Consider the following 27831-nt stretch of genomic DNA (forward strand, 5'->3'; position numbering starts at 1 on the left):
CGCATGGTGCCAAGTTTAAATGTCAAGCAGGAAAGAGGTTGAGGAAACAGTCAGTGAAAAAAGTGAAAGACAATGTTATCAATATTAATTTGCACCAATTTAATACTATCACAGAGTTGTTTTGTAATTGTTGCTCAAAAAAGGCAATTCACCATTCAAATCAGTCTTTTTTTTTTTTTACTGTTTTGCATATTTAAAATTAGAAAAATGAAAAACAAAGAAAACTCTGATTATAGCCTGTATCCAAAAACATAAAATAAATATCAGAAATGTTTTCAAAGAATCCATTGAACTCTCAGGAGTGGGAAGAGAAGCTCACAATAAGCTTAGAGCACAAAAGATTACAGCTCCACAGATTACTCCACACCTGCATGGTATATGTCAAGTGAGTTTATTTACTGCAACACTGATTCATAAATGAAGCAATCTGTATAATAAAAGCACATTATCTGTACTTGTGCCAGCAGTGTCGTTTTCCCAAGGATGGGAATCCTGGCCTAAGGACACCCATTTCACACTATTTCTGTAGATGCTGTCCTTTCAACTAATTTCAGCTGATAAACACATCATCAACAGTCACTGTCACTGAGCATAAGTTGTGTTCAGTTCAGATCATCATCAGTGTATAGAGACTGTCAACATCACCAAAGCCTCCTACTCAGACCCCAAATCCCCTATTTTAATTGCCTAGCCAATGTTTTGCCAGAGAAAGCAAACTGACCAATCAGGTGGAGCCTTGTTCACTGGTGACCATAAACAAGAAGCACTAACTAACATGTAGGGGGCTTCAGAAACAGTTGTATGAAGTCATGGGATCAATACCATGGTATCAACCACTTTCATTTTAGTCTGGTGTACGTTTTAGTAACACTGAGTCACCGTGTTGGGCTGCTGTCGTTGTGAAGTGAGAGACTGTAGGGGGAACCATGAATAACAGAGCAGAAGTGCATGCGTTTTGCAGGGCAGCACAATTTCTTGCTACGGCCTCAACAGGAGCCACACAATGCTAGAGAGACCACATTAAGAATAACAGCAGCTCTGTTGGTAGTATGATTATAGTATTTTGTCCGGAGCAGATAGTGAATGGAGCTTTACAAATAATTTAAGAGATTGAAGACTATCTCCCCTCAGGTCTCCACATGATAGGGGATGCATTTCCAACCTGTCCTGATCTCTATGAAACATAAAAGGATAAAAACAAAATGGCGAAGTTAGAATTTTTGGTCTCTTCAACAGATTTTCCCCTGTCAGGACACCAACCTGATGTTTCATCCACTCTCTCCTCCACCACGTGGTCTTTCTGGTGGACCCACTCGCTGTTGCACTTGAAGTAGATCTGTGTGGCCGGCGTGGCTTTGCAGTAGAGGTTGATGGGCTTGTTCTTCACTATGTAGGCCTCCTCAGGCTCCATGAGGAAGTGTGGCAGGGGCTCCGGGGGGTCTGATGGGAACGTCTCTGGAAGCTCTCCCAAGAAGTCATCATCTGGAAAGAGAGCGAGATTCGGGTTACACAACTTGGGAAAGAAACTGACGGATAATGCAGGGAAATGCAATTTTCCCTTTTTAATTGGTCTTAATTTGTGTGAATATAAAAACGTGTGGGCACTGATTTTGTTTTGTTAAAATTAAGACCCGGGATAGTTCAGAATTCTAAATAGGTTTTGATTACTTCCATTGCTGTTTAAAAAAAAAAAACAAGTAATGGTTTTAATATAAAAGCATCAGTTGACATGATCGGACAGCAGAAATGTTCAAGTCTGTTTTGATTTTGCTGTCCGTTACAAAAGTACAGCCTAGATACTTCATTATCTGTCATTCAAAGACTAATCTATTTATAAGTCCAACCAATAGACATAAATTATTGATTCAGACAATGCACAGAAGGGTATACCTAACATTCAGTTGGTACATCAGTAATGCCTCCCGCTTCTTTCTCTTTTTATTCCCGTCCATGGTGGGATGTCAGACAATCTGACTGTACAAAAATCGACAATATGAGTTATTAAGCAATAAGAACTATAAATATCACAGGCTTGTGCAGCCATTTCACCATTTATCATTCTGCAGCTTTAATCTGGAACTCCAGGGACAGAGGATAATGCTGCTCTCTCCTTTATAAGCTAGTTATATACTGTGGTGTTAGTAGGGATACTTAAGTGATTTCAAGAAAGCCAACGCTGACAGCAATGCACTCCCTGGGTCAAGCCAGCAGGGGGAGCTGAATCAAAGCACCAGTCCCAGGTGCACTCGAATCCTGAAGCCTAAGCTGTCAACTTTGCTGGAGATGTTTATCTCGAATGAGCCGAGGGAAATGTTTCTAATATGCTTTTATGTGTGGGCGTGTGTGTGTGTGCTTGTCTCTTTTTTAGTCCTGTGCACACATTCATTAAAACACTGAAGGCAACATAATTAGAAATGTCAGAATTACAAAGACAGCAATACGCTTTATGCCACATCGGCACTCCAGGTACATATGACTGAAAAATCACATTCTTTGCCTAGAAAGCATAAAGGGACAAATAGTAATAATGTTGTTGTTCTATCCCACAGGCATTGCATGCAACTGTCTATCTTGTCTATTGTTTACTTATTTAATTGAAATATATTGAAAGAACATTTTTATCCTGTATCTGAACTTGAAGGAAATCTCATATGGTATTCTGGCTTAACTTTTGTTGAAAATGACAGGAAATAAATAACCTTCAGCACCAACTCCTGCCTTTAACCCCTCCGTGTCATTCTCTTTGTATTTCTCTTTTTAATAAAGTGACTTTTGCCTTAACAATATACCTGACACGTCGCAGTTCAAACTAAAAGAAAATCTCAGTCTGAAATGTCTTCCACAGGAATATGACAGGCTCTTTTGGGGATGCCAGTTTCCCTTATCTATGCATCAGCTGTACAAAGCACTGAAGTAATGAGTGTCTCTATCAGGCTGCAGGAATCAGAAGCTGCAGCTCAGATCTTGAAACAAATTTGAGGGCACCCATCTCCTGAGGTGATTTGATCTTCCTGTTAGGTTGACAAAAAATAGTGGGGCCATACCCAGCGCCAAACATACAAATCGAGCATCTCTCCATTGCCAACCTGCGCCTCTGCACTACGGGCAAGTGCACTTCAAAGCAACACCTGCTCGAGCCTTTTGCGTTTCTTTTTCTTTTAAAGACTAATTCACGTTTCTTTGTTTCGCCTGGAATCAACAGATTCAAGATCCTTGTCTAATGGCAGGGAACACTATAAGCAGTTATTGGGCTGTGATTCGACACATGGTCAGGCTTCGACTGCCAGACTTTCTGTTCCTTTCTATGGCCCATAAAATAAAGGAAAAAAACATGCTTTGCAAATGTGCATGGATCTCTGAAAGAGGGCATAATCTATCAGAAAAAATGCCTAGCTTTTACCCAAGACACTGTGAGGAAACATCACATGCAAACCTGGAAAACAGAATTGTAAAGTGATATTTGAGTTTAAAAACATAGAAATCCATGGTCAATAAATGTACAGGTACCATAATACCCTACAACCTGTGAGTACTACCCACCCCCAGCCCCAAATAAGCTTACATTGCAAAACAATAAATCTCTTTCTTTCTCATCCATCCCTTTCTCTTCCTCCCTCTCTCTCTACACAAATTCATACTCTTCAAGCCTCTGAAGTCCTGACAAGGATTTGAAGTAATGATACATATTCCTCCACTGCTTTTTATGTCACTGTCTGCTCATGGAAGAGCCTTTTTCATCAATGCTGCTGCTTCTCAATTATAACTCTCTGCAAGAGGCTGGCGTCAATTAAATACGCCGGTGACAACATTGGCTAATAATGAGATTTCAACTGAAAAAAGCGCACATCTCAAAATTGATCAGCCCCATAAATCTGCATTTTTTATTTCTCTAACCAGTTATCGTAAGAGGCTTGGCTTGTTTTTAAAACAAAAACAAAAAATCTGTGAAGTTGACTTTAGGCATACTATATAACACTTCCATGAGCGTCTAAACACAATGCAGGAAAAGGCCTCTTAATTGAGGTGAAGCAAACATTTGTTGTAATTAAACTGAGAAGCCCATGTTTACAGTCAATTAGGTATCAGCTAAACCTGAAACATATCTACACAATAACTGCACAGCATGCAATCCCAAACCCAGCAATGTGACTAGGTAGCAAATATGAGATTTATATTGTAGACAGGAAACATGCCAAGCTTACAATTTGATAATACATGATACATTATATATTGTAAGCATCAACATAAATGACTGAGTACATTAACATAGTACATACTCATGTGCTACTCCAAGTCCTACTGTGAGCAGCAAACATCTGTGGAGGACAATCTAATCCAGCATGGGTTTTATTTATTATCGCCGTTGTTTGTTACATTTTTGATGAATTGAATTGGACACGTTTTATAACGGAGCAGAGCACATTCAAGCACTAAAAGCGGCTGATATGGTTTCAGACTTTTGTATGACAGAATAAGTCAAGCTTAATGTACCATAGTACCAGTTTCCAGTGCTGTGGGCCTAAGGCTGTTTCTTTCTTTCTTTCCTTTCTCTCTCGCTTTCTTTTTTTTATTCCGGTCCATCTGTAAGAGCTTAATCTTCAGGTAATTTTGTTCTGTCGGCAGTGCACTATAATCAATCGGCATCCTGCTGGTACTGTAATTATAGAGGGAAAAAGTTCTTTACATTGCAGGAGTGTCAACAATATTGCAGAAGTGCCGGATCAATGCAAGGAGTAAAAATAAAATAGATAAATAAGGATGTATTTCCATATCCGCCTAACGGTACTTAGGCCAGCCACCCACCAAGAATGGACAAATTGCATTATGGCACAGTCACAATTAGTACTCATAATGGCTGACACAGGGTCAGGAAATCATTAATCCTCTGGGAGTGTAATTTCCTTCTCACTGCTCAGGCTTCACTTTGCTTTGACACATTAGTAGTAGAGATGCCAGAGGCTGGTGACCCACCCTTTAACCCGTGTGACTAATTAAAGATGGACTTGGAGCAGACATCCACACTTTCGTTAAGCCTATTCATTGCCGAGCCACCTTAAGGCTATCGCTGTCAGATGCTGCTTTTTCACAAGGGCTTGGTGCGAATCTCCGAAGGGGGCAGCTTGTTCTTCCAGCCAGGCATAGATCAAAAGGCTCTCAAATCCTTGTACACGTACTGCACCAGCTCAAACCCCGACTACTCTACATAACCCCAACCCTGCTCCTAATCAAACTTCCCACACGTGATTTATTTATTTATTCTTTGTGTATCTGCAATGCAGCAATGTGCCTTTCCTATTGCTGATCCTCTCGTATATAACCCAAGCAACAAAAAGTCAAGCGAACAGAGGCTTGACTCAGGAAATACAAAAAAGTACAGTCTCAGTAGAGTAATTAATCATCCAAACAGCAAAAAAAGTTTGTTTTTTCAAAGCAAAACTAATTACCAATTTGAAAATAATATAACCTTTGCTAACACACACACAAAAAGGGAAAACACAGATATTGATTGAAACACAGCTACATATACAATGTGGTCGTCGTCTGGGAGAGTGTCATGGAAGAGAAGTATAAATCCATAAATGTTTTTCTTTTTTATGCGAATTTTGCGGTATGTATTCAGGTCAGACTTCCATTGTCAGGATTTGCTAAAACTTCCAACTTTGAGTCGTGCCAGAGCTGGGAGGGAAGAGGCCATGGTCTGCTGAAGTTTGCATTTAAACATGTTTTAGGAGTCCTCACACCGAAAAGACCTCTGTGTACATTTTGGATGTAATTTAAAGCGGGTTTTCTTATCTGCACCCTCATCTGCGATAAGAAGAGTCAGACTGCTTAACCTCAGGGTATTCCAAGACTATAATAACCCCCCACCAACACACACTCACACACACACACCAAAAGAACCAAAACACATTTTTCCTTCTTAAATTGAAGTCCCTGGAGTATTATTCCCAGACACAAAAATGCAAACTTTATAGCTTTGAGAAATGTTGATGCCAAAGAGATTACATGATAGGTTGAAATCGGGGTCTATTTCTATGGAATAAGACATCACAGGATTACTTTGAAGTGTTTTTTTCTTCTCTCTTAAACTAAGAAACTCAGTGTAAACACCCTATTTGAAAATACAGAATTCACCTGTGGGTTGATCAAGGGTAGCACGGGGATACGTAAAATTCTTCATCAGTTTTTTTTCCCCTTGTAATAATAATCATTCTGCTGCTGACAGTCCACTGATAAAGAAGCTAAACTACAAGGTATCCCAGGAGGTCTCTGCTCCTTCTTCTCTAACTTCCTAAATAATGAAACAGCTCACCTCTGGAGTATCACTATTATTCTCCTCAGGCTGAAACAACAAAACACATTTATGCAGCAGAATACAACACAAACTGCATTGTTTTGTGGCGGCCCAGCCCTAGGCTCCATTGCCAGGAAGTAGAATACCTTGGCCACCCAAAAAACCAAAACAAAAAACCCCTCTAACTAAAAGCCCACTTTACTGTACAATAAAAAATATGTTGTGGAGTCGTTAAACCATTTTGCAGAAACGTATAAATTCCTAAGTAGGCAAAACGGCTTCTTGTGGAATAATTTTAAATCGCATTAGGGCTCCATTAGTGAAACTCTAGGAAAAAGAAGTATCTGTCAACTGCTAGACAGGGCCAAAAGAGCTTCATAAAATATGATAGCTTGCTCATTAACGCACAAGCCTTCCAACCTCTCCCAGAGCTACAGCAGGCCCAAGGCCACAATGCTTTATTCTGCACCGAACAAAACAGTTGCTATAGATTTAACAGCAGAATGCTGAACTCATCTTCCTACATGTGTTTCAGCCCAAACAAAGCATATTCATCACAATGTTTGATCCATATTGTGATTCAGTTTTATTGACAAAATAGAAAACACAAGGTTTGTCTCAAATATTTGTATTTATATTTTAGAATTATGTAAAATCTTACAGGCACACACAATCAATTTCAATATGATTAGTTTGATTCAAGCATGTCTATGCCACTAAGGTACACGCACAAAGGGCTGGTGCAAATTAAACTCTATAATACAGGGCATTGTAAAGTGTCCCAGTTATGGCCGTTACTTAAAACTGTGATGACTGGACGACATAACTACCTGTATTGAAAATGCATATAATTTTTCAAACTGCCGATTATTAATGGAAGCTGTCTTCTCCCGAGATAAACCCTGCAGATGTGTTTTATCTTTGCTGTACCTCTGGTTTATCTACCCAGAAGAAACATATCAATTCTGCCTGATAAAGCCCACTTTAGGCAGATTCGATTCAAGGATGAACAGGGACAACAAGCAGCATAGCCTGCATCCTTTCCACTTCTAATGTGTTAAAAAGAAATCCAGTCTGTGCTCAGAATTGTAGATGTTTAACTCATTGCAGGGCTAGAGGGTTCGGTATCAGGGAAAGGTTGAAGTTCCCTCTTCCTGGTGTGCACACCCACCGACATTTTGTAGTGGTCAACTTGGCATGGCAGAAGAAATGTACTGGCAACTGCCCAAGCCCTGAAGTTAAGTGAGCACAAGACTGGAGCGTACAGCAACCGCAACATAAAGAAAAAGCCCTGTGTCTGGCCACAGACCGTTCCGATGGCTTGCTTCCACAGAGGTATTTTTGTCTATTTACCACTTTTGTTCCCAAATGCAATTATTCATCGCTAGTCCATCTGTGGCATCCCCCTGACTTCTGCCTCCCGACAGAAGGACGATTAATCTGTCAGGGTCAATAAGCAGGAAAAAAAAATACAGTGCCCAGTTCAGACCCACTTTCTCAGTGCCAGTCTGTGATAATGAAATGGTAACAAGCTTTTGGTAAAAATTGCCTCCTTAACACACATTTGCCCTTCTTTAGGATTTGCAAAGAACACCAAATTGGGGTATGTTTTGGGAAAGAATAATATGATCCTTTTCAGTGTTAACTGATGTTGACGTCTTGTGTAGACAAGAAAGGAGGTACACGTTATTCCTTGTACTTCAAAGATGTCTAGATGTCTTTTGTTTGTTTGGTTGTTTTGCGTTTTCTATTTTTATCAGCTGTGCAAAACTTCCCCAAATATCCCCCAATGTACTGTATGAAGCATCTAGCACACAAACAGCAATGACTCAGATATAGCAAGGTTACTTACATTGATCACTCTGTCATTAGAGATATATTTTCTGAAACTGGATTATACTGCAGATGAAAGGGTAATGGATGAAATTCAATTTAGAAGCAGATATTACAAACTGCTGGATGACATCAGTACTTAGCCCATTCTGAGTCTCACCCTCACAATGGAAATGAGCAGATCCATCACAGAAACCACAAATATAAAGTCAGTATATTCTTGACTAGGGTTTCATTGTTCCTTCTGAAATGAGTCGTCTGTTATAAACCCTAAGTGGACTGCAGCAATTTTCCTTAAACCACATTTGTCATACTATGCTAGCTAAACTTGCCTGTGAGAGCATCAACCAATATGGCCATCAAAACACAACTCATTTATAAACAATGACCTCACAAGCAACTAAACACAGATCTTCCAGAGTCTGATGTGTACAGATGTTACAAAATGGACAAAGTCTCATGTATTTTTTAAGCTTTTCAGTAAAAAATATAAAGGAAAAGGTCATTTGATACTGCCGTAAGTAAGGAAGTATTTACTGTAGAACTGTAGAACAGAAAGAACATACAAATGGACAAATTATACTCCAAGTTTACTAAGTGTAGTCCCTTATCTAACAGAGATTTGTGGCTACATAGCTTAATTAGTAAAGGTTTTTCAGTGCTCTTATCGGACAAAGAGGGAATCTTAAAACCATTGAAGCAAGAATTAACATTGGTAGCTGATAATTAGCCCTGTGATCCCACACATCTTTGATTTCAGTATTGAATTAACATACAGTGTAGCAAGACCATGCGCAGATCAATACAGAATGGGTAGTCCTCATTTAGAATAGATAGACGACCTGCTTACTTAATGGCAAGAGAATGCATATCGATCCCAAAGGTTATCAATTCAGATACTCGACATTACGAAGCTTGGAAAAAGTGCTGCCTTAACAATGTTTGTTGAAGAGACTGCATTCAGCTTGCTCATCTGTCAGGTTACAGCAGTCTTTCCCACTAAGTGCAATTGTAAAACAGAGCACATAAAGGATGCAACTACTTTGAGAGATACCCTGTTTGCTCTCTGTCAAAAGATATGTCAAGGGAAACAGGTAACACAGACACACAGTATTTATCTCCTCTTATAATGCAGACAGAGCCTAAAACAAGACTACTGGAAAATGTTTTCAGAGAGCTGACTGTAAGTGTGCCGACTAAATAAAAGACTCGAGCCGTGACGTACGTGTACGGAAACCGTGTTTGATTCTTCGCACCGCTGTACGACAGCTTCTGTGAGGAACTCGGGGTGGGGTTGTGGGGGAGAAATCAATATAGCAGGGTGACAACTGCACAAATCAGTGGTGACCTGAAGTCGAGATTTTAAGTCATTATCAAGAACCATTGTTGTTAGACATGAAACAGTGATTTAAAAACTAGAGTTCAGCCACCTTGTATCTTCTGCATCTGTGTTCATTTTTTTGTGGGTGGGCAGTCAGGTTATTAACTCAAACTGTCAAACACAGATATATCCCCTGCAGTTTCTCTTCCTGTTTCATCTACTCTATGGATTGCTCTATAGGTTTACTATGCTGACAAGATAGGAACACCTCCCTCTTTGATAGTGCTGAAGTCCTAATTCTTCTTACCATTGGCACACCAATAACTTAATTCTTTTCTATTGAATAATCAATGGACAATCGAGAACTGGAGCTCTTTCAAGGAGCGCCACTGCAGCTCAGTGGTACGATCACAAAAAATAAAACCATCATCCATTACCGCCCATTGTTTGATTCTAATTAATACACGCCGGCTAAAAGAGATTGCTATTGACTGCTTTCATTAGGAAACAACTGACCCTTCCCAAGCGGTATGTCCTCTGTAGCAGTTTGCTAAATGTGATCATATTTCATCTTTGAAATGTCCCGGCACAGTGGGCAAGACTAAGGATACGGTTTATTTACCCCCGAATTAAAATTCTGAAGGCTACATTACCTTAAGTAAATGGGCGAAATTGATTTAAAGGCAGAGTCGTGTTATGATGGCTTACCTAGGAATGGAGACAAAAACCCTTCGCCTTGGACCTAGACTTTCCAAATAAAAACCTTTTAAAAATTCAAATGCTGGGTGTTATCTAACTAGGCAAGTGGTGGGATTGTACGAGCGAATCCATAAAAATTGATTTTGTCTACCTCACCGATGCAAACAGTGCATTATTGGAAAACAGGGCTAGAGATAAGGTTATGACATGAAGTAAATGAGAAATGGCCATGTTTGAGATAAGCTTTCTTTTTATTCAATCCGGCAAGAGGCTACAGTTTATTTTATCCACTACCTAACTCGCTGAAGTATCATGCGTTAGACGGCACACACTCACAGTGACGAAACACACGGCAATATCAGGACCTCTGAGTTATGTGCTCCAATGCTTTATAAGACAAGTGAAGTCAAAGATATCAGACGTGACTCCATAGTAACAGCACCAACATAAACCATTTACAAACAATCCTTGTGCCAGTGACAGGGAGATTAATGTAATAATGTAATACTGATAGTTTGAAAATGAAAGCGTTAGGAGCTTAGCGTTACTCCTCGGCTTTTGCGTTTGTCTGAGGCCAACCTTAACTCGGCCCGGCCCTGGCAAAACTGAGCATGGCATAAATCTCTCGCTCTCTTTTATTTCAGTGTCAGCTCACTCTAGTCCATCGGTGCCAACCCATCGTAAAGGTCAGTGTTGGGCTCACAGCCAGGACACTTATTGACCAAGAGTTGCCAATGTGTTCTTCGCTGAGAGGATGAACTTACTTAATAACAGGGATTAAGAGTACAAAGCAGTGGGTATAGGATCTATGACTCGATTTTAGATGCCCTGGAGGAGTGGGATGCAGCTTTCGATAAAGCCCTGTTTGACATGGTCCATATAGACAATTCTGAGTAATGAGTATTGGATTCATCTCAGCCTAGTCTTCAATAGAGACAAACTATAATTGTTGATTTTCCAAGCTACAGCTCAGTTATACAATAGAAACCAAACTTAATTCACTGTGGGATCCACGATGTTATAAATGGGCTTCATCACGGTGCGCTCTGTCAGGAACAAGGCAGGACTATAAGCTATTGCAGTGGAAACTCTGCTGATATATTCAAAGATGAAAAATTAATAATCAGGGAGTCATGGAAACAACCTCAATCCCAATAACTGCTCCTTCAGAATGACATATTAGTTATAGAAAAGCACATTTTATGGAAGCTGTATTTTGTCGTCATTAAACAATTGAAAAATCAAATTCTTACTTTGTCTTAATAGCATGCCTGTATCCAAATGGTTGCTTTCATTGGATTTGTAGCTCAGTGGCTCTGACACTGTTGTAAGGCTATGCATCAAATTAAACCGAATATAGGTGTGGTTTATAAATGAAAGCATCATGCCTACTCTAAATACATTCTCACGGCTCACTCTTTTTTCCTTTTCCACTTATAATGACTTATTGAAGCTTTCCAAATATTTGTATTTGTTCCTGGAAATGGCAAACTGTTTAGCAAATCATTATGAAAGCACCATTGGCTTGACTTATCATGCCCTATAAACAAGAAATTGAGAATGATATAACTCAGTCTGGTAGTTGTGTCATGACCAAGCAGAACAAAAATGTTCCAACCGACAATTCTGTAGTGAAAACAACAGAATTGTTACATTGTGAAAACCTGTTTTTAGGAAGTGGATTCATTAGTGTAGCCAGCGGAAAGTTCTGACCTCAGTCCCTATATCATCTCTGGGATGAAGTGGACTGACCTATAAGGATCAAACTGCAGAGATCAGCCTGGGTTACTGCAGTACAAAACGTGCTGCTGGACGAATGGCATAGGATTCTTTCGACAATCGTAATAGTCACTAAATAACAATGTATTTTAAATATATTATGAAGAGCTACCTAATGATGTTGCTTGCTCTCCCAAAACGTACTGAAAGTATGCATTTCAAAACAAATAACATAAAACAATGTAATTATTTTACTTACTGTACTAGCTGGTTTAGAAGATCATTAGATTGAAAGCTGCCCGAACTTCATCAAAACTACTCAGCATTAGCTTCTGGTTTAATGCAAAAGACAGTTTGACTTGAATCTCTGTACCATCGCTATGCTATTGGTACTGTGACCAGAACAGCATCAACTGGCAATTGGTGAACCACAATTGCATGGCAACATGACAATTTGAGTTTAGACAGCAATATGAAACTACGAATCTATATTAAACCATTAAAACAAAGTTAATAGACTGGAAAATCTGCTTTCCTCTGCACTGAAAAAGGGCAGTCTGCTATGAATCTTGTTATGTTTAATACTGAATATTCAGATTTGTCAGTATGATTTAAATTGTAGAATGAGAGAAGGAAATGGATGCTAATTAGTTTCATTCATTACTTTTGCGTGTGGTTCTCCGCTTTCAGAACGTGATGGAAAAACAGTTTTAGCACAGCTTTAGCAAAACAAAACACGTAAAACGGTTTTGTAGCTTACACAACAGTAAGAAACATACAAGATAAATGTTTAATTATGTTGTATGTGTAATACTTGCATTTGACAGTAACAAGCAACACAAATCAAGTTATTCAGTGACTTTCTTATATAAAATCTAGTTTGATTCCATACTTAAAAGCTATGTTCTATACATTAAGAGATTTGAATGTGTTACACAATAAAGAAAACATAACAACAATAACAACAACAACTTTGGGATTCAAGGACAAACACTTCCTACTGATATGACTTGGAAATACTTTTACCAGCATACATAAGAGTTAAAAAGCCAACAAAAAAGGAAAACGCTGTGTGTGATGTTGTTTGTCTGCTGCCTCCTCTCTTCAAAAAGTTACCTTTTCCTCTTGGTTCAATAAGGCAACTGAAGTGCATAATTAACAAAATTGTGTGCAGCTCCACTACATCGTCTGCCTGAGAGGGCTCTTTCATGCATAAAGAAAAACCTTGTTTGACCATGAGGTTTGGATGAAGAAGCTTGTGTCTGCCACAATTAGGCCAGCAGCAGAGTGTCAGGTTTATTGCGGTCCCTGACAGAGGCCCTTTTCCTTGGCGGGATAAACAGCCACGCCGTTATTTGATTGGAAAATGATGCTCCTATTTAGGTGCTGCTTCATCAATGCTTGGCTGGATGAAAAAACTGAGAGTGAGTTGCCTCCCCAGGGTGCATTGCTCTTGATGGGTTAGCTGTCAAACGCTCCATTGTCCAAATTACCCTGCTACCGTAGATTTCCTGCCAAAAAAGAATTTACTGCTGCACTGTGCTATCAGTCTTGCAAGCCATGTTAGACTTAGTTTTGAGGTGCTGAAACCTGCTTAGCATGCAGTGATTATATTGGTGGCTTTCCACACCTTATAAGATTTCTTTTTTTATCGTTTATTTTTGGCTACTTAGTCTAGTTAATTAACCAAACAAATGCATTCAGCTAATTTAGCATTTTGATTAGCCAGGAGGTAGGGATGAAACAAACGATGTTCACCATAATTTAGGATAGAATAGAAACACAATGATTCTTCTCATTTTCTTTTTTTCAGCATAAAAGAATAGCCAGGTTTGAGGCTACATGTTAATGTCTCCTGCCATCTGTGGACCTTGATAGCTTTCATTCAGTTCTAATGTGGAGGAAAAGATGTATTGCCTTAATCCTTCTACACCACATCCTCATCTGTAGAATTTATCCTTGCCATCATGACAACGGTGAAAAGGGCATCACGCCAACATTAAAATACTGTCACCCCTAAAGAGTAACTTTACGCTTTACTACGTTTTCTAGTCAAAGGAGAGACAGGAGAATTGCTCACCCTGTGTCTCTTCCTAATGTCACGAGGATGATGGCCCCTCCTGTGATACAATCTCTTAGTACTAAGGCAATGGTGTGCATGGTTGGCCCAAACAACAAACTGCCACTTAGTGCTCCACCAACGCTACTTATTATAGCACCTGGTTTTCCATAGAGGAAAACAAGAGCTATGGGTTCCAGGCATTAAGTAAGTTCTGAACCATCCACTGTTAACTGGACATCAAATTATACATCACCATCAAACCCAAACCATTCTTTGATCATTTTGGGGGAGAGTTGCACTCCTAGGTCACAGATCTGCAACATTTAAAGCTATAGGTACCTTGTTTTAGAAATAATAATATAGTACTCTTTTGAAGGCAAAGGGCGGTCACACCAAAAATGTATTTGATGTAGGTTTTTCATCTGTTCACTCACTTTACATTTAGTTAACTGATCTATCTACTGATCTATCTAATCTATGAACATTTTTAAAAGCATGCTTTCTTTACAGCATTTTTTCACACCTGCCTAAAACTTTTACACAGTACTGTATAAGTAAACAAGAACCAAAAACATTTCAGTCACGCATGCATGTATGCATGTATTTAGATTAAATGTGTTTTTACATGTTTCTGGACTGTAAGTGTTAAGCATGTTGTTTCTAGGTTCTACTGACCTAGATTTGACTCTGAAACGCTCATCAACAGGGGAGGTTATTTTTATTTTTTATTTTTTTACGTCTTGGACCCCAGGCTATGTTGTTATTAGTTATAAAGTTTACACCTGAACTCCAGGAGGGACTGAACTGAGTCTTGATATCTTAATTACTCACAGCCTGAACTGTCAGCTGGGACTCCTACAGATTCTAGCCTTGGAGACGTGGGTTTTGGAGGTCTGTTGATGGGTGATATCTCAGTGCAACAGCTGTTTGTGTTGAGGGTGAAATGGTCTGGCCCCCGGTTGCACAGAATCTACGCAGAGCTTGGAGAATTATATCATGCTTTTTGGTTTCAATTGAATAAATGTGAAAAGATTCAGACCAAATAAGAATGTAGATAAATGGGAATGTAATCAAATTAAAGGCTGCAATACGTCCCATTCAGAGGAAGAACATGGAACAACCACCGTGTATGAAGATTAGCACACGAGTGAAGGCCCTCTAACAAAAGCCCTGACCATACGTGATTTGTCAGGGTTTAAAAACCACAGATGAAATGTGCCCACTCATTGGTAGTGTCCTCAGCCAACAATCCTCCATTGTAACCGGCTACTTTATCACTTCCGCTTGATGTGCTCTTTCCCTTCCTTTCACACAAAGAGACAGGTAAAATATGAGCAAAGGTATGCTAATATTTCACACTGCGAAATACCTCCGTGGTTCCTTACTCCTCAAGATTTATGGCTCGAGATTGCTTCTGGAAATATAAAAGGTGGGACTCTTTTTTTGAGGTGAAATTAATACCTCCAGCCCTCTATTACAGGAGAGAATGAAATATGAGTCACTGTAGTATTAGTATATGCTTCAAACACATTTTATACATCGCTGTAGATATTTAAGCAGACACAGATATACAGATTTAGTGTGCAGAAAGATGGGTGGATAGATTGATAGATACATAAATACATAGAAAGACCAATGTAATGTGAACTCATAAATTCCCATCCTCAGGATTACTCTGTACTATAACATGACTCAGGAATAAACAAAAAAAGGAGGGTGATAATATTGCTTTATGAAAATTTAAACCACAACCAACATCTCCAAAGATTCCAATTTTATTTCCCTTTAGGTTCAGCAATTTTTCTCCAAGCTCTGGGCGGCAGAGATAAATCAACTCTAATTCTGCCTTATGAGCTGCCGGAATACCTCTCAATCTGCTGCCTATACATGTAGAAGTTCACATCCAACACAAAGAATTGATTGAGGATATGTGAACTTTGCTGCACTTCTTGCTGTGTTTCTGCCAGCTAACAGGAAACCCAAGGAATACAACCCACAGTGAAAGTGTCAAAAGTCCATAGCATTAAACAAGGAAAGATTATGTCCCACTACTTGGTAAACTAATCAATAATTCCCAAAATGTCCCCTCCAATATTATGCACATAAATAGAGAAGTCATCTGTTCCACACAAACACTAAAGCATCTTTCAAGCTTTCCGATTATATGTTCATTTTCCTATAGTTTTCTAAGGCTTGGTTTTGTAATATTCCCTTCAGGGAAGAAGAAACTGGTAGTCATATCCAGAGCTGTAAGGGTTAAGCACCACCAAAATTGCCGACAGGAGCACTTTAACATGCAAGAAACAAGGTCAGACAGAATGTGTTAAGGAGGAAAAGAGGTCCAGCGCTGTGACTGCCCGAGGAGGCATTGCTTTGAACCCAACCTGATGGTGAGTTCCTAGTTCCTATAAACATACCGTTTCTCCAAATGATGATTCTGCAGAATACAATCTTGGATAATTTCAAAAGCAAGGGCTGCATCATAAGCAACCAGAAATTCATGCAGATGGTCCATTCCCTGCCGAAGCAAAGGAACATTCATATCTCAAGAAACACTCACGTGCCTGACAATGAAAAACAGAAACCCAAAGAATATGAGACTTGTTATCAGCATAAAAACACAAAAATCAAATTTTCCATGAAGGGAAGGGGTGCCAGTAAGTAACCAGTGATTTTTAATAGAACTGCCCTTTTACCATTTAAATACAAACTAGGGAAACCTTTAGTGATTAAAAAATTAAGCGTATTCTCTACTGTCACATTATTTTAATAGTAAAATAATGCATAAACACACATTATAGACACTTCATAGTCTTGGGAGGGGACATAAATGCAATTTGCCACAAAGGATACAATACAATTGCCATGAGCCACATGGTGAGTCACACTTTAAGCTGGTGTAGTTGAATAGCCTTTCTGATACTGTAGTAGCCTATATAAAGACATTTTTGTAGTCATTCCTCAAATAGCAGAGCCTATCAAATAGAAACATTCATAATTAAGGTGAAATATTGTTATCAGAGAGTAAATTGGAAACCCAACCATTTTTAATTGATTAGTTCCTACAGCTGTTCTTGTAAATCCACACCTGATGTTACTCAGAGTCACAAACCCTAGTAGTTAAAGAGTAGTGGCTTTACATACAAATTCAACAATGGTATTTTAACAGTTTAAAACATCCAAAAGGTGTACATTAAAGGCATTACATGACAAACAATAAACGATTACATTTCCTCGTTTGTTCATTTTATGATTTTGGTTTTGGTTTCTCGATGTAAAATCTCTGCTGCCCTGTAGCTCTGATTTTAGTGTTAGTTGGTAGAAGCAGCAGTAAAACAAATAGTGGCATAAATCCCCTTATGATTTATTTTAGCACCTTCTGGGGGACAAGAAGTGCACACACACAACACATTTGGGCACTTGTGAAAATTGACTCATTAAAAAAATAACAAGGGAACCAGAGATCTGGCGAAGGCGTGAACCAGGGGAATTACCGAAAAGAAATCAGTTTTTTTTGTTTTTTTTTCTCCGCCCAATCATTGTCAAAGTAGGTCAACCTGAATTAATTGAAAGGGCAAAGAGGGGCAAGTGTGTGCACCCTTGGCGTCACAGGCAGGGCCATTATAGCTGAAGCAAGTGCTGTGTCTATCAGGACCCCCTGCAGCGTTTTCCTGATCAAGCACTTCCACCCTGCACACCATTGGAAAAACGTCTCTCGCTAATGTTCATGGTGTTAATTTCCAGGACCACTTAACATCTCATCGATTCTCCTATATATTTCTTGTTTTTGAACTTCACTATCCCAGACTCTGAAAAGGGAAATAAGGAGACCAAGAAAATAAGAAATAAAACATTGGGAAATCACCACATAGTGATAGGTGAAATTATTCACAGCTGTCATTAGAAACGTTATTCAGTGATTTGTTTAGATTAACAAATACTGTTCACTTAACTTTACTTATTTATCAGTTACATACATTTCCATATATATCGTTTGATGAACACTGATTCAGACTAGAGACAACTGTAAAGATTTAATTTATTAATTTTGTTTTCTATGGAGGAGCAATCAAAGCTTTCACTATAGACAGAAAAATATATTGGCATGAAATGGGTTATAAAAATGACAAGAAAAATAAGCAGCATTAACTTTAAGGTTATTTAAGGTATTGAAAATATCGGATGCATTCGTCTTGTACCGTCTGTGTACCAGCTAATATTTTCATTTTATTGCCACGCATTTGTTGACTGCGATTAAAAAATAGAAAAGTATGTTGTTACTAGGCCACAGGAAATCACAGTTCATATTTTTGTTTTCCATTTATAACCATTTAAAGTACCAAGATGACAATTAAACACAACATTATTTATCTCTGGATTTGTTTTGTTTTCTTAAACTTCTAAGTCTATTTGCAGACCGTTTCCATTACCTTTTCGAGGTCTAAATATCATTAATAACGTCTGGAGACATCTGATAAAATCTTCTTTGGGAGTATTCATATAAACAAAAGAGAGCTTGTTTACTCAATGAGTACAGACAGCAAAAACATAATGCCTACAATAAAAACATGACATAAATGGTGCAGTTTGCTTGAATATCTGGGTCTAGTTCAGTAATAATGTGCATGTAAAATCTGTTGCTTTTATAAACTGTCCTTGTGTTTTTTTTTTTTTTTTTCCCCAGCTAGAAGTAGGAGATAAGAGTTTTCCAGTTTCATCCGTCAGCAGTTTCTCACACTGCCATTTTCAGAGGCTCTTTCTCCTGTTTAAAAATAGAGCCCCTAGGGTTGTATTAATAGACTCCTGGTTCTGACCTTATTAAACAGCCATTAGATGGAACATTATTTGGCTGAAGTGGATTCTTCTTTTTCTCTCCTATGTCTACAAAACCAATGTCTGCTTTAATAACATGTTGGTACCTAACCCAGCCAATTTAGTGAGGGACTAAAGCAGCAGAATTATAAATCCAACTATCACAAGGTCCACAGTCAGTAAGAGTCACGACAATCACTGAAGGCTAAAGATTGTGCTTTTACCTCAGTGGGGAGCAATAATTGCTGTACTGGAAACCACTATATAAACGTAATTCTAGTATTTTAAGAGGGAAACTTTGCTCAAAACAACCCTCTGATTGCACTATCATTCTAACCTTCAATACTCACTCATTTAGTCCCAGCTGTGATGCACTGGAGAGATAACTCTACCCCGAGACAGTCACTCAGCAGTGGGGAGTGCGTATTGTTTACTGGCACATTGCCTGTCATAAGTGACAATTCGAAGCCCTTCAGATGCCTCTATTTAAGAGAATATGTCAGCTTTGCCAGCCTCACCATTCAAAAGATGCCTGTGTGTCAGACAGTGTCAACATATTGCAACAGAGTTAGATGCGAAAGATGATTGAAAAGTATTTAACAAAAAATATTACCTTTGAAAGGGAAAGAGAGAGATAGTAGTGCAAGAAAGTCTAACCTTTGCAGGAGGGTAATACAATATATGAAGAAATTATATACAAATACATGAACCTGGGATATTTATTTGACATTTTTACAGACCAACCCCTGTAAGTAAACAATGGTGATGCTATTTTAAATGCTCTTAATGGGATGATGGGACAAGCTGTTTACCAAAAACTTATTTAGATATATCTTTCAGTTTTGAAAGATAACAAGAATTCCTGGCAGTGATACAGTAACAGACTTAATATGAGAGCCAGGCTGAAAACTCAAATGTCAGCATGAATTTGCTCATAGCATGAGGATATTAAGACATTTCGGACCGTAAACCCACCAGTGCCAATGTATTGACACAGAAGATTTACCACTGTGCTCTTTCGATTTTAAACAATGATGCTGTCAGAGTAGTGCTGTCGTTTTCGGTCCGATCCAACAGACGAGCTACTGTAGCTCAAATTGCTGAAAAAGTTAATGCTGGTTCTGATAGAAAGGTGTAAGAACACACAGTGCATCGCAGTTTGTTGCTTATGGGGCTGCCAAGCCGCAGACCAGTCAGGGTGCCCATGCTGACCCCTGTCCACTGCCGAAAGCGCCTACAATGGGCACGTGAGCATCAGAACTGGACCACGGAGCAATGGAAGAAGGTGGCCTGGTCTGATGAGTCACGAGTTCAAGGTGTTGACTTGGCTTCCAAATTCCAGATCTCAATCCAATCGAGCATCTGTGGGATGTGCTGGACAAACAAGTCTGATCCATGGAGGCCCCACCTCGCAACTTACAGGACTTAAAGGATCTGCTGCTAACGTCTTGGTGCCAGATATCACAGCACACCTTCAGAGGTCTAGTGGAGTCCATGCCTCGACGGGTCAGAGCTGTTTTGGCAGCAAAAGGGGGACCTACACAATATTAGGCAGGTGGTCATAATGTTATGGCTGATTGGTGTATGTGGATATCAATGACAAAGCACTGCAATACGGCAGGACATGTCATTTCCACCTATGAAAGACAAAATATGAAAGACAAAACCAGCTTCCAGCCTGTTTGCTGACTTCTGAGATAGAGAAGGGCACCAGAATGCCCCTCCCTGATGTGGCTCTCTGTGAGAAAAGCAGGGAGTAAACGAGAAGGAAAACGTAGTCCTTCCCACGCTAGGGATCTTTTTCCCAAAGAATGACCTTTCCCAGTGCAAGAAGATACTCAAAGTTTCATTCATGCATAAATCATGAACTGTACCAAGGGCATGTTGGAATACTTAGCCATCGTCATCTATGTACACAGTCATGTCAATGAGTTTTAAATGGGATGGCGGGGTGCAAAGAGGGAGAGATCGTTTTAGACACTGGTGATTAAGAAAAGCTGGCAGAGAAACAAATAACAATGGCAAGAGAGAAGGATGGCTTCCTCTCACGAAAGACGGTTATTTTAGTAGGAGAAACCAAAATCTTGTTTTGGTAACAGAACTTCAAGAGATCCGGTTTTGATGACAAATTCTCTGAAAAGAATAAAGTCCAAGGAAACTACAAACTATTTTGACTGCAAAAATAAAGTCATTTTAACAGTTTATGGTTAGATTCAAATATAATAACAACGATAATAATAATAATAATAATAATAATAATAATAATAATAATAATAATAATAAATGTTTGACGGCTATGCCCACTTATCTGAAGCATCACAGAAGAAGTGGGCTCCCCAGTTGTACAAATTTGGATTGGTTTAGCTTAGAACTCAACCATCAACCTCAACTCATCCCTCTCTCACTGTATCACTCTTTCAATGAAGCTGCCTTTTGTTTGTTTAACCATTGTGACATATTTAAATGTTCCTCATCGCTTACAAAATTATAATTTACATAATTGCCACAAAAATAGGCCTCTGACTCAAGTAGCAGTAACAGTAAGGGATGTTTTTCTCACAAGCACAACTGCATTAGGCCAGGATTGTGTTTAAACCGCGGAAAAGTCCTGAGCGAAGCATTTTTCTCTCTCTTCAGGGGTCTATTAAATAACCAGTCATCTCCATTTCCTCAGCTTTTCACTCATTAGGAATTTCCTTTGAGAAGTGTAACTAGGCTTGTTCTCATAAGCAGGAAAAAAAAAAAAGAGAGAACAAAAAAAAAAAAAAAACATATCATGGCCAGCCAAGCCCTGCTGGATTCCCAAGCAACACCCAAAAGATCATATTGCTCCATATTAAATTGAACAAGAATGCCAGCTACCACAATGTGCTGTGTTGAGAGCCTGGGGGTGAAATATAGCACTTAAGATAAATGGAGCAAAACTTGAGAATGGGGCTGTGAAATAAGATTTGACACCCCCAATACACTTTTTAAAGCAAAGCAAGAGTGGAAGAGGAAAGCCAAGCATAAATGTGTAGAGGGAGAAAGGAGACAATAAAAACTAAGCATTTTATCGGCATACCTAGTAGATTAGGACAATTTCCTACAATGGGCTGAAATGAATACGAAAGCATCACTTATACAGCACATCTGTGGAAATGAATCAGTTTCTCTCCACTGGGAAACCCATGGAACACAATAAGTCTTTTTTATATATATATATTAGTTTCTTTCCTCATACGCAAAGGGAGAAATTATCAGAGTTATTGCATATACAGTATGAATTTCTAACAACTAAATAGTGCACTGAAATACACAACAATAACAATAAAAATGGTCACAAAGAGGAGGGAGGCAGTATTATACACTGCTGACTATTGGACAGATGGTCTTCAGTAGAGCAGAGTGCCTACAGAGGTCACAGACTAGCAAAAGCAAGGACTAAGGATTTTGCTGAAAAACAATTCTCATTTCAGGAAATGTGCATTTATTGAATTAGCTTCATCAGAGTCCTTTCTGTTGCAGTTTTTTTTTTATAAAGGCATCCCTAGTATCTGAGTTACCTATTCAGAATTGATCCAAAATACAGAAAATGGGGAATTAAGAAACAGAGAAATTTGTAGTAGTTGTTGGAATCCAAAATATTGCTGCTGATGAGATTTCGATAAAAAGGAAATGAGAGAATAACAAACTATATTTGAGACATTCAATCTCAACACATAATCAAAGTCAGATAATTACCATGCATAAGGTGACACAATTCCCTAAGAAAACACAAAGTCTTCCAGAAAGACTATTCTTAAATGCTTCAGAAATATTTAATCATGTAATCATCTCTTTTTGGCAGCTAGCTATTTTGGTAAAATGCCACAGTCATTCACAGTTTATCCCTTCAAATGACTCTCTCGTGCTGTCAAAGGTAATGCTGCAGTTTCTAAAAGCTGTGCGTGCTTTGTAGTAAAAACACAGTTAGGGGAAAAATTATATACTTTTTTCGCAGGAGCGTTTTTCTGCTAGATTGAATGATACCACTTCTGTTAAAGCCAATGTGACACCCTTGACTCAGAAAAGGTTTGATTTTCTCCTAAAAGCACTGCAAAATCCCCTTCTCTCTATCAGATGCCCCAGTATATTGAGAACCAAACACCCAGCTTCTTTCTGACAATAGCAGCTTGCAATTAAACCATCTTCCAGTCACCTGTTGGGCTGTGAATCCCAGAAGGGTCTTCATGCAAATTGATCAGACTGATCAGCACTGAGGAAGATTAAAGATTTCTCTTTAACCACCTCAGCATTTTATATCCCAATATTTGAGTTTCCTCTATGATCTGCAAACCCTTTAAGGTTTCCTGTTAGGCATTTTCAAGCAACTCATCGTCATTATCAAAGGAAACTTGTTTTAAATGCATTAGATACAGTTTTTGCCTTTCTCACTAGCTCAGGAGTTTCACCCAGGCATTAAACCTCCTCGGAATTAAACTTAACACCATAATGACCCCTCATTTGGATGTAAAGAAACACAAAGGACCCCTATCATGGGACTAAATCAGGTTTTGCATTATCAGTTCACAGAAAGAAATGGAAAAAGAGCACCTGTAATTAAATAAAACTGGCAAGATGTGTTTTTTTTACCAGTAAAGAAAGTCAAAATCCTGACACAGCTTTCCTCAGCACTATCGTCGGAGAGAAGACTTGGCAGGTGTGAGGCTTAAGGTTCAACTGCATTAGTAACAGTATTGCTGGTCTGAGATTCAAGAGTCACAAAATGTAAATGTAATCTCTAGCAAACAAAGTCATTTTATGTGTTTATAACAATAGGGGAACTGTGCCCACTGCAAATGATTTAATTTACGGTTATAAAAATAATACGAATAATCTTGGCCTTTAGTTGATGTCTTTAAATAAAAAAACTGGAGAAAAAACAATCTGGATGGACAAACCCAGACAGCATTCTAACCCGAAGGAAATTGGAACGGCTTGGTTTAGCTTTACAGACAGATGGGGTGTTTTTTTGTTGTTTGGTTTTGTTGCTATTTTATTGTGTGTTTTTCCCCCCTTTCTTTCTTTAATTAGGACTGCTTTGTTTCGCCCAGGCCTGCTGACACGCAACACTTTGCTGCTGTCTACAGGGTAGTGTAGGAACCCTCATTTACATATGTTTGGGACTGTTCTCGGGATGAAGAGGTCCACGGATTTGCCCCCAGGTTCAGAACATAAATCAGCGGCTGAGCTGGGATTACAAAAAAAAACAAAAGCTCTGAAACAAAAAACACAACAACACACAATTTCCTGGCTCGTTGCCTAAGCTCTCACCACTAGACTGCAGTGCCTCCACATGTCCAGGAGCAGAGAACCTGCGGAGAATTTGAAATCTAGAGTTTTTGCTTCTGCATAACAGGAGGATGTCTGAACCGATATTGGTGTGGAATAAATATGGGACAGATGATCCATTCTTTTCCGCTCTAAGCCTTGGGCTTACCATACAATCTCCTCCTTCCTCTCAGCTCCTCCTACCACTCCCTTTTCAGAGATGCACACAAATGTACAGCAATATAAGGAGAGAAAGGCTCCATCTGAGCAGGCTGTTTGCCCGCGGCTCTGCATTTCCACTTCAAGATTCACAGCCGTCTCCCCCCATGAGGCTGGGTGTCAGGTCTGGTGGTAGCGGTGGCGGTGGGGGGTGGTGGGGGGTGGTGGTGGTGGGGGGTTGACAGGGTCTAATGCGATTTGTCAAGAAGGGGACAAATGCCTCAATAACGATGTCCATGAAGAAGCTCTGAAAGCAGCCCGGTTTAATTGTGGCTGCAAGTCACTCGGCTGCGTATTAGGGCTCATAAGGGCTGCAGAGAGGAAATTATTTGCTGGGTCTCTTATTGAAAATTGCAGGAAGGGCAAGCACAGCGTTCCCCCTGGGAGGCCGGCAGAGGCCCGCAGACAGAGATGATTAATGCTTTCTCTGCTACTTGGATGAAGCAAACTAGTAAACAGAGAAAATATTATCATAACTTTTCAGCTTTAATCACTCCTATTATTGGAAACAGAAGAAAAGATTTATGTACTGCACACCGAATCCTCAGATGGGTCCGAATGTTGTTTGTCTGTAGGTTGCGTGTGTGTGTGTGTGTGTGTGTGTGTAATTGTAAAGGCTTAGACAAAAGGTAAAGATACAGAAATTCAGCCACTCATTCCCATACATATATACCTTCAAAATGTGATGCTTAAAGTTTAAAAAGTACCCTGTGTCACAGTGTGTGGCTCATCTGTCCTCTGGGATAAGTGGGTCACCAAGTTCAAATTGTATCTGGGGATTACACAGCTCGCCATACATCCATTTTGTGTCTGTACATCATAAACAATGAGTGTGTGTTCTTAAGATGTGTTGATGTGGTTTGGGCTGTGAAACATTTAGGGATATGGTTAAGGCTATGCAACTAGGGGAAAAATATAAAATACATTTGTACAATGGCTGTATTTTACCTTGGCCTGCCACTGCAATTTTTTTAAACATTGCACAGCTACTTGTTGTGCTTTTTGTGCATTTTAATATATATATATATATATATATATATATATATATATATATATATACACACACACACAACAACAAGAACACTAGAATACATATTGAAATACAAATAAAAACAGGTACAGTATATTCTAAATACATACAGTGTTCAAACTACAGTAAAAACGCAATTTCACGAAAATAAGTCTCAAGACGACCTTTAAATTCCTGGGCAGGCCTGGCTTCTAATCGACTGAGGGACGGGGCTGTATGGCTGCAGGGCGCAATACCAAACTGCTTTTTGTGTCCCCTGAGCACAGCTTTACATTAGCAAGACTGAAATGCTCTGGGACTTCAGGGGCAAGAGCCAGGCAGGCAGGGACAGAGGAGAGACCTCTGACAAAGACAGCCAAGCCAGGCAAGGCAAGAATATTTGCAAACAAAAGCTCGGTCTTAAACTGTATTTTAAATCAAATTCCATCTTATTAGTGGGAAGTCATGTGTATCGTTTCTATCGGACATCGCGGAAAAGATGGTTTTGCATTCGCCTCTGTGCCTTGTATTTGCCACTTTAATGGACATAATAAAATACACATATGTATTCAAGCTGACTATTTGAATTCCTTTCATTTAGGGTAACGGTATTGCACTCTTTCCAAATTACAACTCAAGACACACAAGGTTTATCATGGTCGAATCGGCACAATCCAACACAAAGGAGATTCACAACACAGCACTGTACCTCCGGGTTATTAATGTGCTGTGCTATATTCCCTAAGCTTAGGCTTCCCACACTGCAGTTCCTACTGTATGGAACAATATTAGTTTTTTTTGTAGACTAATTTAGGTGGCGTGATTTATTGCTGGAATCTCTTCGCTGTGACTGCGCCCACAGTTGGCAACACAAGTGCAAAGAAACTCTGTTTACTTAGGCAGTTTGCTTTTATTTTGTGTTCAAAAGGGCCACTTCAGTGAAAGTGACAGCAACATCTGTTAAGACGCAAGAAGTTGCTCAGTACTGCAAACTCCATGTGTTTTTCTCTTTTCAAACAGCAGTGGCTCTTTCGATCGCATTTTTTATGATATGCTTTAAATGTACTAATGTGGGGACTAGGTGGGCTTGCAGCTACTTACTGTACTGAACTAACAGCTGTGAAATGTACGTAATAAACATACAATACACTGTATACGTTTCTTATACATTCACAAACATGATCAGCAGTTCATACATTACATAAGCTGTAATTTTAAGCACAGTATTAACTTGCTTTAGCATGGATGGGGACTTGCCAGCATCCAACAGCTTCTACTTCTAATAATGTGAAATAAGATAAGTATATACAGGGCTTTAGTACATATGATTATTATTCTGTTGATGTTTACCATGCTTTTACCATGTTTCCCCCCAAATTATACCATATGTTAACCATGTTTTTAGCACATTTAACTATATTTTCTATCATGTTATAACATTTGACCACCTTTACCATGTTATACCATGCTACAACATATTACACTTGACCATATATGACAATGTTTTTACCCCCCACTAAAATTGACAACTGTTAACCATATTACAAACTATACTTTACCACACAATACATATCCAACAATATATCATTCAGAATGTATATTTTAATTATTATTATTATACTGATAAAACTCATATATAGTGGCTAAAGGTTTCAAAATGGTCCATGTATTAATTTCACTAGTCAGGTTGTACAGAGTGCTTTCTGTTTTCCGTTCCCAAACACAACATTTGAATTACTTCTGACCATGGGGTACATTCGCTTTCTCCACCTCAGCAAGGGTGGGTGGTTTCTTTGGAAAAACATCAGCAGGCAGCTCATAAAGACAATGTCAACTAACCAACTGCAGTACATAGAAAGACTTCTGTTTAGTTCACAAATTCTCTCACAAGTTGCTTTCAGACAATGGCACCTTTGTGGTGGAAGACAAAGCTCTTTGATTGGTTTCAGCTCGCTGCGTGGTGCACAAAGTGGCAGCTCCTTAATCAGTTTGAGACCTATACAGGGAAAGCAGTCCTAGTGAGAAGCTCAAACTTTATGAGACCAGCGACAGTTATGTAGGCAAATAAAATCCCATCAGCTGGACGATTGCTGACAAAGCACAGTTTCAAGATATACAAAAGCATCTGCTTAAGGAAAAATACATATGCTCCCTAACAGATTGCTTTTCTGTTTCTTTACTTCTGTGAAGAATTACAGTTGGTGCTTGTGGATACCCCCTGCCTCCACAACGCACACATCCCTTTTGTAACAGTCGCTCCACAATGCCTAGTTCCAAAGCAAAACCATGTCAAAAAAAGCGGGGAAAATCCGAGAATACTTTACGAAATCAGTCGCTGAATACAAACTGTTTGCGTCTATTATGTGTTTGAAGTGCTCTTGAAAGATTTGCAATTTCCTTCTTCTTGTGAGCTGGGTTCATTTGAAGATCATTCAAAGAGCAAACAACATGTTCTATGACTCGTTAGATTCTTTATTCTTTTTTCCCATTTATGTAAATCATTTCTCTCTCTCGGAGTGATAATTGCATGCAGTTTTTATTTATTAATGTCCTTTTGCAGTTATTTTAAA

General features: G+C 39.0%; 1 protein-coding gene across 2 annotated transcripts in view; it reads right to left on the reverse strand.

The window, feature by feature from the left end:
* LOC136755552 (netrin receptor UNC5C) overlaps positions 1-27831 on the reverse strand; it is a 158553-nt gene that overhangs the window by 70890 nt on the left and 59832 nt on the right. For both annotated transcript variants that reach the window (XM_066712241.1, XM_066712240.1), the window contains exon 2: positions 1261-1482. In XM_066712241.1, the coding sequence (XP_066568338.1) occupies positions 1261-1482 (222 nt within the window). The remainder of the gene's footprint in view (positions 1-1260; positions 1483-27831) is intronic.

The sequence above is a fragment of the Amia ocellicauda genome, chromosome 8 (assembly GCF_036373705.1).
Source record: "Amia ocellicauda isolate fAmiCal2 chromosome 8, fAmiCal2.hap1, whole genome shotgun sequence".
Lineage (NCBI taxonomy): Eukaryota > Metazoa > Chordata > Actinopteri > Amiiformes > Amiidae > Amia > Amia ocellicauda.